Source organism: Colobus angolensis, unplaced genomic scaffold, assembly GCF_000951035.1.
Source record: "Colobus angolensis palliatus isolate OR3802 unplaced genomic scaffold, Cang.pa_1.0 Scaffold165, whole genome shotgun sequence".
In the NCBI taxonomy this organism is placed as follows: domain Eukaryota; kingdom Metazoa; phylum Chordata; class Mammalia; order Primates; family Cercopithecidae; genus Colobus; species Colobus angolensis.
In genome coordinates this window covers 3,117,125-3,132,118 of record NW_012114766.1, presented here as the reverse complement: position 1 = coordinate 3,132,118, position 14,994 = coordinate 3,117,125, and the positions used below count along the sequence as shown (strand labels likewise).

Sequence of the window (14,994 nt, the reverse complement as noted above, 5' to 3'; positions counted from 1 at the left end):
CTGTAGTCCCAGCTACTCGGGAGGCTGAGGCAGGAGAATGGCGTAAACCCGGGAGGCGGAGCTTGCAGTGGGCTGAGATCTGGCCACTGCACTCCAGCGCGGGCGACAGAGCGAGACTTTGTCTCAAAACAAAACAAAACAAAAAATAGATGAGCGGAGCGGACTTGACCCCTCCTTATGTAAAACTGTAAGGAAATAGAGTACAGGCAGTGTAAAGACTGGATATCAAATGGCTGGGATTTAATTGGAGGTCTGTTCCATGATGCTTTAAAAAGTGCTTTGAACATCTGTGTACGGTGTTTTTCATTTTCTCAGCAAAAGTGAAGCCAAAGTAAATAAAATAACTGGGGAAAAATTAAGACATACTCACACATACCCATACACACAGACATACCCCCCCCGCCCCCCCACACCTCTCTATATTTTATAAGCCCTAACTTTCTAATAATGGATTCCTTTAGTTTAAATTGGACTCACAGGAAGAGACCCCAAAAGCGTTAGTAATTATACATGTTGCTTTTTTACTGAAACTATAAGATAAAACGTTAAAACAAACAAAACCCCCTAAAAAGCAAAACATTTTCCCTTTTAGTCCCATATTAATATAAAAGTGATAGAAAACTGATATAATCTTTGTATCTCTTAGGTTAGTATGAGGATTGACTTTGAACAGACAACTCTGGCGAGACTTTCTAAAATAATTTAATCACTTGTCTTTATAGAACCTGTTCTATTATTATTATAGCTGTTTCCCTTATTGTTTTAATACATCTGAGACATGGCCTTGAAAATAATATTAGGTTTTTCTCCTAAGTTGCATTACTTCTTACCTGGTAAATCTTTGTTTTTCTATTACATTCATAGCAATGCAAAACAAGATTTTAACGTATTATTTTGTTAAGTTTTCAGTAAATGTGCTCACGTATTTGATGTGTTTCAGCTTTGGCTCGCCCATCACATGCACTGTTATTATTGCACAGCACCTCATTCTCGGTTGGTTTTATTTTCAGCTCCCTGCGGAGGCCAGTACATGGGATCAGAAGGAGTAGTTTTATCACCAAACTACCCCCATAATTACACAGCTGGTCAAATATGCCTCTATTCCATAACGGTACCAAAGGAATTCGGTAAGGATGTCCTTTTATTTTTAATTCATTGTCATGTTTCCTTTCAGGGTTAATTTTTCTGTCATTCGATAAACAGGTACTCTAGAGCTTAGTGAAACAGTTCATATAAAAGCAAATGAGTTGCATTTTAGTAGCAGACTTTCCAAACATATCCCACACTATGTCCGTTACAATCCTTTTACCAATGTGATATTAAACGCTTACAGTCCCCGCTAGGGTTATGATCCAGAATAATCAAAGAGAATTAATTTTGCTTTTTTCTTAGGTTTCTCACACATTGTTCTTTTCATCGGTTGTTTTTATGAGCAAGGGAGGATTTCTCATAAAGTAGAGGGTGGGTCAGAGCGCTGTGTGCATGTCTGTGCATGAATGGCACGTACATTCAGTGAATTCAGTAACCACCTCATGATCGAAATCACTGCATCCTTGAGTCAACCTGTAAGTGCTCAGGGATGGAGAAGCAGGCACAGTCCTGACTGTTTCACCTGCTGAACCCTGGCTTTCTATCTCCCTCCTACACCTTGGAAATTCGAACGAATTTTCCAAGATGACTTCATTTCCAGAAGAGCCTTCCCTGGTCGCTCTGCACTTCATTTATGTGATGCTCACTCTCACTCTTGACCGGGACAATTTATCCTGGATCGGATTCTTTTCTGGAGTAAACCGGATAATAGCTATCGTCATCTTAAAGACGATTTCCCTCTTTCCGACAGGAAAATTGAAAACGCTACCTAGTCAAGGTTTTTATGTATGTCTGAGACAGCAATCACTCACTCAGCATATAAAGCAGATAAAAATTCTAATGTTAGACTGTATTTGAGGTAAAACATTTTTAACATATGACAAGAAAGTTATTTGATGGGTAAGAAACTGGTGCGGGGGAGACATTATTTTTATAAACTTCTATTATGTTATGATTCCCAGGCTTCTTACGAATTTAATGCACACCCTCCCTGAGCCTTGCTGTTCCCTTTGTTATGATAAGTGGACAATAATACCTAAAACGGGTTCTAGATTCCAACTCTTTAAGTTGGCCCAAATTCTTTAAAGTCCCTCATTTAACTTCAACCTTAATTTAGAATTTGAACAAAATACATTTTTCTCACCTAAATGCTCAGCAGTATTCCCGTGATTATCACAAAAAAGTCTTTTTTATGAATACATGACAAAATATACTTATTACAATGGAGTTTAGCAGCCATATCCTATTATTTTAGTTAAATACAAAATATTATTGTCATCACTACACAATTAAAATTTTTCAGCTAAAAAAGTCATACTCATATCCTAAATATTGATTATAATTTCCTGATCTGAAAGGTTTAATCACACAAACGCATCACATCCTATCTGGCAGAAAGTCTCAGTGTGGAATAACATAGTTATAGCGAATCTTTAATGAAAATGCATTCTGGCTTTTACTTTCTTCCCCCATTCCTTACTTTTTCCTACGAAATAAACTAATTAACTAAACAATTAATCTCACAGTATTTGTAAGTCCATGGATGCAAAGATGAAACGAAACTGGTCCATGCCCCTGGCAGGGCTTATGGTGTGGGAGTGAGGCAGACGTGCCATCCAGACATTACGGGGTGACGTGATCCTTACCAGGTAGGAAGGGGCTGCTTCCTGTCTGTCAACACAGGCTGAAAATGGGAAGCAATATTATTAATAAGACAGGTCTTCAGATAACCCAGTTTCCTCTATTCTCATCCAAAACCATAGCCAAGAATGCTTTCTAAAACACAAATCTAAGCATTTTAGTATCGTGATAAACATTCTTACTCACTCCTATTACCTACAGAACAAAGTGTTTGTGTTTCAGGGTGGCCTTTGAGGTCCTTGCCACAGACCTTTGCATTCCAATCCCCCTGTTTGTTTTTTATCCACGGAGTGTTAGCTGAAGTTGACTGTTTGCTGCATTTGTCCCCTCTACCATTTTGCTTTTTGTATTCCATTTGCTGATATAATTTCTTATATTCCATTCTTCCACAAATCCTTCTTGAAGAACTAGGGATAGTGCCATCCCCACCGTGAAGCATTGACGGTTCCCGCGGCTGAAGCCCCACAACCCTTTGTTTGTTCTTCTCATCACATTCTCATGATTTGTAGCAGCAGCGTGGATAGCACTGAGTAGCTTTTCTCTCTTGGAAACTGAGTTTGCTCTCTAGGGCTGACTGTGAGTGATGGGTTAGAACCCAGGTGAAGGAGGCGCCTCAAGGAAGATGTCAGGGCCATCTCTAGAATGAGCTGGGCATTCCTCCTGGCTCCTGACATCTTGCACTCAAAATCCATATTTGTCGTGGAAATTACCAAACCCGCTCGAGTGTGATAGTCCTGGGGCAATATTAATATCGCCTTCCCTCCTTTTTTCTTAGTTTCTAATATGAGGTGGATGTCAGCTAAATATTTCTTGAAAAAGAGTAGAAATTATCTATGAATGATTCACTTTTGTGACCCAAGTTTTTGGCCTCCAATATGATAAAAATCTAATGAACTTGGGGAGGTGGTGGGTGGGTTAGGATGGTGTAAGCAAGATCTGTAGAGAAAGTATTAAGTCCTCTCCCTCTCTAATTTCTGAAAATGTTTTTAGTGCGTTTCATCTATTGGAAAAATTCACCTAGTCTATATGACTTCTTTGTGTATTTCTCTGGGAAATTATAAAATCTTCAAAGACAATATTAGATACGTATGTATGGATTCAGTTACATAAATGTATGTATGTGTGTCTATACACATATGGGCACACACACTGTTACAGTTAGATTACTTTCATCATACTGACAAATATTAACAGTAATTCTTTCTGTTGGAATTCTGACACACACAACTAGTGCACACACCTCCATTTCTTGTTCATAATGGTTTAGAATGATTGTAGTGCAAATCTTACAATAAATAAGAAAAGGATTAGTTGTTTATTGCTTGTAAATATATACTAACTCACAGGTTTTCCTGCATATATAAAGGCCCTCTATATCATCAACCTGAATACACAGCATCAGTTAAATTTGAAGTCACAAAGTATATAGTTATGTTTTACTTGAAGGATGTGTGTTCACACAACTTTCGTAACCTGTAGGGTAAATGAAATTGTAGAGTGGAAAACAGCAAGTGATTCCTATTATATGCCACAGAATCACGTGTGTAAATCAGTTTGTATGAATACAGCAATGTATTAATATGAATTTGGCATTATAATAACCTTTTGTGAGGAATGTAAATTCCTCATCAAATCATCATGGGGCTTGATCCTTTGCTTATTTTTCATTGAATAAAATGTTGCTAAATATTTGAAAACATAGGGAAGTCTTTACAGATTTTTTTTTTTTTTTTTTTTTTTGAGACTGCGTCTCACGCTGTCACCCAGGCTGGAGTGCAGTGGCACAATCTCAGCTCATTGCAACCTCTGCCTTCCAGGTTCAAGCGATTCTCCTGCCTCAGCCTCCTGAGTACCTGGGATTACAGGCAGCCACCACCAAGCCTTGCTAATTTTTGTATTTTTAATAGAGGCAGGGTTTCACCATGTTGGGCAGGCTGGTCATGAACTCCTGACCTCAAGATGGTCCACCTGCCTCCGCCTCCCAAAGTACTGGGATTACAGACGTGAGCCACCACATCCAGCCCAGATATTCTTAATGCTGTGTTTATTAAAACAAAAACATTCTTCATTTAATGTTCAAATTTGAAATAAAACAGTATTTTTTTCTTTTATTAAATGCCAAAAGTCAAGAAGCAAAGTAAAATAGTTTCATCAACTGAAAACTTAGAAAGCAGAGAAAATAAGTTGATATTTATTTTTTACCAGATTCTTAGGATAATGATCCTTTGGGGCAATTAATAATAGATATTCAGTGAAATCAAAAATCTCCATTTTGTTTTCTTAGAGCATCTTGTGCCAATATCCCCCGTCTTATTTTTTAGTGGTCTTTGGACAGTTTGCCTATTTCCAGACGGCCCTGAATGATTTGGCCGAATTATTCGATGGAACCCATGCACAGGCCAGACTTCTCAGCTCGCTCTCTGGGTCTCACTCAGGTAAGTCTTAAAGCATTTTGCCCTTAATTTAGTTTAGACAGCTAGGGGGATTGATTTTTAACTTGTCAATTTCTTTTGCTTTGTTTTGATGAATGAGAAATGTAATCATTTTTGAATCTGCATGTGTGCTTAGAAAAATCTTATTTTAGATGTAAGATCTCAAAAGTGTTTTTATCTCAGATATAAAATCACCTGCTTTTATCATCTTACTAAGATTGCAGAAAATATAATATTTATCTCAGTAAAAGGGGCAAAGATCCGAAAAAGAGGATGGGATAATCAACTATCATCTGTGTTTAATTTTGTATCCCATGTGTCTTAACCTCCCCTCTGGATATAAAAATGATTAACATTTCGGTCCAAATCATTCTAAGCCTGTAAGTCCTACATAGAGAGACCCATTAATAACCGCACATCTACCCGTGTTCACATGTACACATGCATACATTTGTCCACACGCACACGCAAACACACAGGAACCCCCAGAAAACATGGACTGTTATTTCAAAACTTATTTTTATCCCATTCTTACCCTTAAAATCACATACAGAAATCTGTCTCTAACAAACACTGTATACAGCCAGTGTCCTTACTCTGAGTTCTGAATGGTATTCTGTGGGTTTAACGTAGCACAATTTAACCCCACTTTTAATTGATGACCTGCCCCTTATTTGTACTGATACATTTTCATCATTTACGAAACCAGTTTGGTACTGAGTACATTCACTAATTTGCCTAGTAAACTATATGCATCACAAGCTTTGACCAATTAAGGTTAAGATTTGGTTATTTCCAGGTTTTCACTATTACATTATTAACTAAAAGTCTTAAGACCTATGTTTTGTTCTTTTCTACCAGGGTTCAGTGACGTATCTAAGAATGCATTAGAGGATACATGTTAAATATGTTGATTATTAGTAACACATTGTCCTCTGAAAAGCTTATGCCAATTCACACACCTCCCACCACTGCTTGAGACAGACTCTTCCACATTTTATATATGCTTTTATATATTTTTTATTTTTATTTTATTATTATTACTTTTTGAGACGAAGTCTCACTCACTCTGTTGCCCAGGCTAGAGAACAGTGGCACCATCTTGGCTCACTGCAACCTCCATCTCCCAGGTTCAAGCAATTCTCTTGCCTCAGCCTCCTGAGCGACTGGGATTACAGGCATGTGCCACCATAGCTGGCTAATTTTTGCATTTTTAGTCGAGACGTGGTTTCCCCATGTTGGCCAGGCTGGTCTCAAACTCCTGGCCTCAAGTGATCCACCAGCTTCAGCCTCCCAAAGTGTTGGGATTACAGGTGTGAGCCTCTGCACCTGGCCTATATGTGCTTCTAAAGGTTAAAAATATACTTCAGAAGGTCTTTTCTGAATCCTTTAATTTTTAAAAAGTCATCTTTGGATTCAGTTACTTTTTAAAAAATTTTAAGTAAAATTCTTTTAATTTTAACCAGAATCAAATTAAGGTGATTCTGAGCAAATGATTCACCCTTTACTTCTGTCTCCTTTATTATATAGACCTACCTACCATCGGTGCTTTCTTCAAAAAAAGTCATCAGTGAAATAATGATTACAGTATATTTTAATCAAATGCACTGCCTATTCTTGCCTGGGACAGAGTTTTTAAATCTTTATAAAAACAACATATTTGAGTTTTAAACCACGAAGTGAAAATGTTTTAAAAGTTTAAAAAACAAATGTGAAATTTCAGCTTTATCACCATTTTCCAAAATACGACTGTCCTCCATGGTGCTGTGTGTTTTCTGAATCCCACGTATTACCTCTGTTTTCATTTCTAGGGGAAACATTGCCCTTGGCTACGTCAAATCAAATTCTGCTCCGATTCAGTGCGAAGAGCGGTGCCTCTGCCAGGGGCTTCCACTTCGTGTATCAAGGTGAGGGTCGCTCCCCATGTCTCCACATGTCACTGTGGTCCTTCCTGACGCTGCACACACCGCCAGTCTCAGACAGAGCACTCAGAACATCTCAGTGGCATTTTTGTCATATTTAAGGATCTGGAGGTGTTCATATGTTCATAATGAAGTTATTTAATAAAAATATTACAATTTTTTGACAGTTGAAACTCGTATTTCTACTACAAAACAGAATAATATCTCATTTATCAGGCACTAGAAGGAAATAAATATTGATCATATTACCTTTCTGTAGCTCTTCACATCTTGTAAGATGATTTCAAATACAATATTTTATCTAATTAAGTATTTTGTAACAGTTTAGATCTTAGTAACGATATATGAAATATATTTAAAATGCATTATACAATTTTAAATTTATTATAAAAATGAAGCTTAAAAGGAAATTTAACAAAACAAAACAAAAAGCAAAATATCACACATGCATCTCTTATCCTAACTAAATACCTATTTATTTTGTTTGTGTTTTATTTACTTTGGGTACTTTTACATCTTTATACTTATTTTTTAATTTAAACCTTTTAAAAAATATTTGAGATTACTCAAAGATTCTGAAAAGTTAAGAATTTTCTCCAAATATGTTTCACTTTTGTTTTGCATATTCATTATATGAACTTGAAAAAATGACCACATAAACTGTTCATATACTTTCGGAAGCTTGGAGTAAGTCTTTGGATGGAGCTTGTCATGACTGTAAAGGCTGAGATCTGGAAGAAATGATCGTGCTCAGAGATAAACTGTGTGTTCAAAAATAAGAAGCAATACTTAGTTTTCTAGGTCTCGATCTTTCTGGAGGCTACAGATACTAATGGCCACTGTTAAGTATTTTCTTCAGATCTGGAGAAACATCTTTTCTTAGCAATGGTTTGTTTCCTTTAATAAAGATTCCTCCAGAAAACATTATTTATACTATTATGTTTTTTTAAAAAAGATGGAGTATAACAATGTTATATTATTTATCAATCATTCCTAATCATCTCAAATTCGGAATTTCATGACTTCAAAACAGTTCAGTGTAAAAACCCTTCAGTTTTCAGCAATTAGATAATTTAAAGAGTAATGGGAAGAGAATGAGGATGATGCTTAACAGTTAATCGGGAGACAAAGATCTCTCTGATCCTGTGTAAGTAGCCATTGAATGAATGGAGATGCGAATGCAATAAAAGGAGTTACATTGTTATAAGTTACATCTTTTATTAAAATGTAAATAATTACCCAGTAGTTTTTAAAAACGGACTTTATTAGAGTGTGGCCTGTTGAAACAACCTGTCTCTTACTATTTCTAATTTTTTCAAATAAATTCTATCTGACTTTGCAAAAGCAGAATCATGTTTAGACCAAAGTGAGATGTGTAAAGAAACTGGGCTGCCTGAACATTTTCTCTCCTGGAAATGCTCAAGTGACTGACCTTGTCTGCCTTTATAAGGGGCTTTCTTTGGTTTTTGATAAAGATTATAAAATCTATCAGATCATCAGATAACATATTGAATGCAAATATCCTGGTGTCTTATATTCAAATGTTGTCCTTGGAAGGCATGTATTTTAAAAATTTTGCTTAAAGTAATACGTTTTCATCAAAATGTCAAAGATACAGAAAAGTAGAAAGAAAAGAACATCATTTATAGAGGAAATTTATTTTTCTTGTCCTCAAGAGTATATAATGACTCTAACATCCTTAATATTTTATAAATTTCTAAATACCTCCTTCTCTTGCTTTGCTCCTACTAGTATGTTTATGCAAAAAATTGATGTCTTTTTATCAAAAACTAAGTTTTTCTGGAGGTAAAGAAGTAGAATTATAAATGCAACTTATAAATTACTCAACAGCAATGGTAAAAGTTTTAAGTACACATGAAAAGTTAAATTGAACATTGCTTCTTGAAAGGCAGTAGTTACACTGAAGCCTAAAAATTATTTGAATTCTATTATATAAAAATATTCTGAACAGTGCTTTCATACACTACAGCTTCATTCTTTCATAAACAAGTTCAGCTTCAAATTGCACGTAGACTGTGATTTCCATGGTTGTAGGATACCTAACCTTTGTTAACAGACACAGTTCGGTTATAAACAGCTGCTGGGGGCTGCCGTGAAAGATGTTTGCAACAGCGTCAGTGTGCAGAAAACGTGTGTGTGACTCCAGACATGCACAGATCATGGTCTCTAGCCCTCTGCTCCCCACCCCCCATGTCATCCTGGTTAGTGATATGAAGACATAACTAATGATGATGTTACCATCTTTCTGAACTTGTGAAGCAATGGAAGTCTAGAGGCTTTTGAATGCAGTATTCTAGTGAACCTATGCAATTGCTGGGTTTTTGTTTGTTTTCCACACTGCTTGAGAGCAGAAGGGTACGTTTGGAAAGCATGAGAGAAGAAGGTGTGAGTTAGATCACAGGGCACCCCAGAGAAGGCTGTGGCGAGTGACCCTTCAGAATGAAACACTGGATGACCCTTCAGCATGGATGTGTCCATGGTGAGCCAGGACTTGCCAGGAGCTTCTCTTATCTTTTGTTTGGTGCCGCTGAACAAACCGGCATGGTCATGATCCACTCTGCCAGAAAGGAAGCACGTAGAGACTGAGATGAGTGACCTGCATGACCAACAGGTTTGGGTGATAATGGAGCATTGTTTGCAGCTGTGGCTCAGGCGTGCGTCCTGCCCACCCAACCATTTATCCCACTCTGAATCAGTAACCACTCCCTCAGCTGTGATATAATCAAACAGCATTGAGAAGCAAAAGCTATGGTGAGAAGCTGGCATGAAAAGAAATCGAATTATTCCCCTCCTGAAGTATGAGAGTCTCTGTAATGGTTTTGTTACCAGAAAGGGGTCCGGATCCAGACCCCAAGAGAGGGTTCTTGGATCTGGCGCAAGAAAGAATTTGGGGCGAGTCCACAGAGTAAAGTGAAAGCAAGTTTATTAGGAAAGTTAAGGAATAAAGAACGGCTACTCCCTAGAGCAGTGGCCTGGGCCACTCAGCTGCTTATACTTGCTGTTATTTCTTGATTATATGCTAAACAAGTGGTGGATTGTTTGTGAGTTTTCTGGGAAAGGGGTAGACAATTCCTTTAACTAGGGTCTCTCCCCTTTTTAGGCCCTGTAGAGTAACTTCCTGGCATTGCCATGGCATTTGTAAACTGTCATGGTGCCGATGGGAGTGTTTTTTTTTAGCATGCTAATGCTTTTTAATTAGTGTATAATGGGCAGTGGGGATGACCAGAGGCCACTTTAGAAGCCATCTTGGTTTTGGAGGATTTTAGCCAGCTTCTTTACCACATCTTTTTATCAGCAAGGTCTTTGTGACCTGTACCTTGTGCCGACCTCCTATCTCATCCTGTGACTTAGAATGCTTGACCTTCTGTGAATTTAGCCCAGTAGGTCTCAGTCTCATTTTACACAGCCCCTATTGAAGATGGAGTCTCTCTGGATCAAACACCTCTGACAGTTTTAATATTCCAAGTCTGAACCATGATTACATTTTTTCCTGGCATTAGCAAGCTTTGTTGAATACATGGGAGATACACAATTCTTGCTTTTAAATGCTGAACATGTTCAGCTTTGTACATGTGCTTTTTGGCATCACGCAGAAAGTGTTTTATACCAGTTTCTGAGCTCCCAGGAATTCCCTGAGTGTTCACAGTGGAGGAGACTCCTGTAGCCTCCCCTGTACTCTCTAAGTTCCCTGGCCTTGTACCATCAAGCAGGCACTGGAAGAACCTGCATGATTGGCTGTGGTTATACAGGTTTAGGGATCTTTGCCATTTCACAGAAAATATATCACACCTAAAAATCAACATATTCTTAGCAAAATGCAAAAGCAGAATATCACACACACCGTTTCTTAGTAACTCCAGCACAGTCTGCTTCTTCCAGGATTAGAAGAGGCCATTGATTCTATACCATTAAGTAATTACATCGCATTTAGAGACTTTGCTTTGGCCGGTAATTCATGTCTTTCAACATTAGAATCAATCCGCCTGAAAACAGAGGCCAAGGGAGGCAGAGCCCACATCCTTCTCTTTGTTGCCTGCTCCGAGGCTCCTGAGGATTTAAGGCAGGCTGGTCACAGCTGCCCACCCTGCCCTGTCTTTTCCCCCATCCCTCTGATGTGCATGATTGATTTTATCTCAATAAACCTTCATCTGGGAGAGTACCTCATCAACGCTACTTTTTTCAATGGTCTTATATTTATGCCTGTCTGTTTTCATAAAGAGCCTATTCCTGTCATTTGTTTCAATGTAGAATTCAATGCTGCCTTCAGTTCCTTCCAAATAACACACTCCCACCACAATGAGTAAACTGCAAGGATTTACTGTACATTTTAAAGGGAAGAGGAAACCATATTTCTATATTGAGCCTCCTCTGCAGTGGCCAGCTTATAAATGTCCATTGGCCGGGACTATTTCTTTCCAAGTCATGTTTTCCAGGTCACGATCTCTAACCTGGGTTCTCCTCTCCCAGACTCCTCACCTGAAGCAGCACCTGCATCCCAGGCTCAGGAGCTCAAGGCTTTCTTCTTCCAGGGTCTTCTGCTGGAAAGACTTGGTCTCTTTAGCACTCATGGAAATATAGTTAATTAGGCCAGGCACAGTGACTCATGCCTGTAATCCTAGCACTTTGGGAGGCCAAGGCAGGTAGATTGAGCTCAGGAGTTCAAGACCAGCCTGTTCCACATGGTGAAACCCCATCTCTACTAAAAGTACAAAAAGAAAAAAAAATTAGGCAACTGTGGTAGCATGTGCCTGTAATCTCAGCTACTTGGGAGACTGAGGCAGGAGAACTGCTTGAACCTCGAGGTGGAGATTACAGTGAGCCTAGATCACACCACTGTACTCCAGCCTAGGTGACAGAACGAGACTCCACCTCAAAAATAAAATAAAATAAAATAGTTAATCGAATGGTCTCCTGAAAATAAACAGAGCTATAAACGCAGAAATATTTTTTTCTCAATTTGGGTAGGGAAGATGTACATTAAGAGTTTCTTTAGTTGAGGTTATTTCTAGGCAGGCAAATACATGTTTTGATTGATTTTCCCTTGGTTTCTTCTTTTTAGATGGCATGAATTATGTGGCTTAGTTGGTTTTCCACATCTAAAACCTCACATTTGTATCAAAAGCTTATAATCCAGTGATACATGTTTTAATTCATTGACTAGTAATGGCTTGTCCAACCTGATTTTTCAACCATGAGAGAGGAATGATTTTGAGATAGAAAATGTCCCTCAGTCGCTAAATCAAAACTGCTCCACTTAGGTGTTGCAAGTGAGTCCTCCATGCATTCAGATTTATTTTATTATTGTTGTTGTGGTTTTCACATCGACTGTAACAGAGGTGCAGTAAAGGAGCAGCATGTAGCTGTAGCTTAGAGCATTTGCGGTGTTGAAGGTTGATCATGAAACCTGTCACAATACGTTTCTGGCTTTTTCCGACAGGTATGCACACATTCGCACTGCTTCCCACTTACAGCACCTCAGAGCCCCGGAGGAGGACATCCTGCCTCCGAAGAAACATGGTTGTCTGGCCTGAGAAGTCAATCATTTTGTTGATCACCCTCTTTTCCAGGCTGACCTCATTCCTGCTCACTTTTCCACTGGGCTGATTTCAATTTGGCTTCACAGCAGTGTGAAATATTTACTAAAAGATAGAGAATGATGATGACAGACAATAGAATTTCCCTCGGGTGCCATCTGAAATGTCCAGGCGAAGGGCCAGAGCCAGAGGACTGGCGGGGAGGAGGAAGTTACAGAGCACAGTCTGATTTCCACCCACCCGCTTCCCAGACATTCCATGGAGGTGTGATGTCTCCATTCCACAGCTTCTCCCTGTCCTAATTTAAGTCTCAAATACTTAAAATTGGTCTCTTCACTTTCTAAACTTCTTCCTCTAAAAATCTTTTTTCGTAATTTTATCCAGATGCAGGTGTTATTCATTTATTGTCATTTTCCTTGAAAATAGACCACTATCAAATTCATGAAGAAAGTGACCTGTGTACACATGGCCGTTGGTGCTGTATTTCTCCTCATTTTGGGAACTTGGAATGACAGTGATACCCTATATCTCTCAAAGATACAAATATGTTTGCATAGCTCTCAAATATACAAGTGAGCAATGCAATACCTGAAGCCTCTTAGATAAGTGGAACCTTTGCCACGATAGCGGGTATTTTGTAAGCAATCTAGCATAAGCAGAAAAACTACCACTGGCAATAGTTCTTCATTTTGTGAAAGATCTTTGAGATGATTGTGGAAGCCTCTATGGGATATCTCTTTTTTTTCTTCATGCCATTATTCAACTCTAACAAAATACTCAGGCATGACAAAAATAATTTCAAGAACTATTTTATTATATGAATTGAGAATCCCTAATCTGACTATCCAAAATCCCAAATGCTCCAAAATCTGATATGTTTTGAGCACCAACATGACTCCACAAAGGAAAAATTTCACACCTGACCTCATGTAATGGACGAATCGCAATAGAAAATGCTGTCAACACTTTGTCTCATGCACAAAATTATTTAAAATACTGTATTTGCATTTTAAAATATAAAATATTGTATAAAATGGCTGCCCACCAGAGCTTCTCCATGGTGCCAAAGAGCTGCTTCTCGCACTTCTCAGGCTACATAAATCCATCTGGCTTGTGACCGATTTAAAGAGCAACTTGTTTTGTGGGAAACAGTTGAGTATTAGCCAAACCCTAACCATTACTGTGTTTCATAAACCAAGTCATCATCTTAACAAGGATAAAGCATGTGTAGAAGTTGTATCAGGCTATGTGTGTACGGCATGTATTAGACATAAACGAATTTCATGTTTAGACTTGGGTCCCATCCCTAAGATATCTTATTATGTTTATGCAAATATTCCAAAATCTATAAGAATTCAAAACCTGAAACACCAGACATTTCAGATAAAGGATACTCGACCTGTAATAGAATATTAGAGTTACTCTGTATTGTATTTTTAGCTTGGAGAAGAATGATTCTGATAAACTGTAAACTATGTTCCACATCAGTGCTGTTAGAAAGGTAGACACTTTTATTAATTTTTTCTTTTTATAGAAAATATCTCAACACCAAATGGAAACGTCATTTAATCAAAATAATCTGCCAATTTCCACTTTCATGGAACTGCTTCCCCAGCAGCAGTGACCCAAATCAAGTTGGTTGTTGTTCTGATTCAACAGAAAATAAATAAATAAAACAGATTCTAGTGTGTTAGAAAAAGCTGTGGGAAGATAGAAGGGTTATTTTAAGAGAAAATGAGTACATGAGCACATTCTGGTAAAGGAATGTGCATTTAGGGTGAAGACACACAAGGACTGAGGAGGATAGAATCCCAGAGACAGTACCTGAATACTGTCTTTTTCTTTGCAGAGGACAAAAGCAAAATACGCAAATTTCGAAGTGCATAACTATTTTCAGAGTTTGCCTGGTGTCATGGACCTCTTTGCCAATTGAAGTATTTTTTAATCTTTAGCCCACACTCCTTTTGATAAACAGGAATATCTCCTGTAGATGGCAATTTCTGCCATACAACCTGAATAGTTATCTTACCCCCCGCATTGCACTGATACTCACCTGTCAGTACCTACTACCCAAAGACCTGAGATACGCACGCGTCATTCCACATACTTGGGTTTTCGCTTACTGCAACCACGAAGGCCACCCATTATACAGAACCTAGGAAAGTCTCATCAAGAGAGAACCGGAGGGACTTGCTATTTTTTCATTTTTTATTTTATTTATTTTTTTGGAGACAGAGTCTCAATGTGTCGCCCAGGCTGGAGTGCAGTGGCATGATCTTGGTTCACTGCAACTTATGCCTCCCAGGTTCAAGCGATTCTCCTGCCTCAGACTCCCCAGTAGCTGGGATTACAGAC

General features: G+C 38.3%; 1 protein-coding gene across 1 annotated transcript in view; it reads left to right on the top strand.

The window, feature by feature from the left end:
- The window catches only part of CSMD1 (CUB and Sushi multiple domains 1), a 2,081,403-nt gene that overhangs the window by 1,801,941 nt on the left and 264,468 nt on the right, over positions 1 to 14,994 (top strand). Inside the window, exons 31-33 of the mRNA XM_011937546.1 lie at positions 1,011 to 1,127; positions 5,052 to 5,165; positions 6,974 to 7,069. Of these exons, the coding sequence (XP_011792936.1) occupies positions 1,011 to 1,127; positions 5,052 to 5,165; positions 6,974 to 7,069 (327 nt within the window). The remainder of the gene's footprint in view (positions 1 to 1,010; positions 1,128 to 5,051; positions 5,166 to 6,973; positions 7,070 to 14,994) is intronic.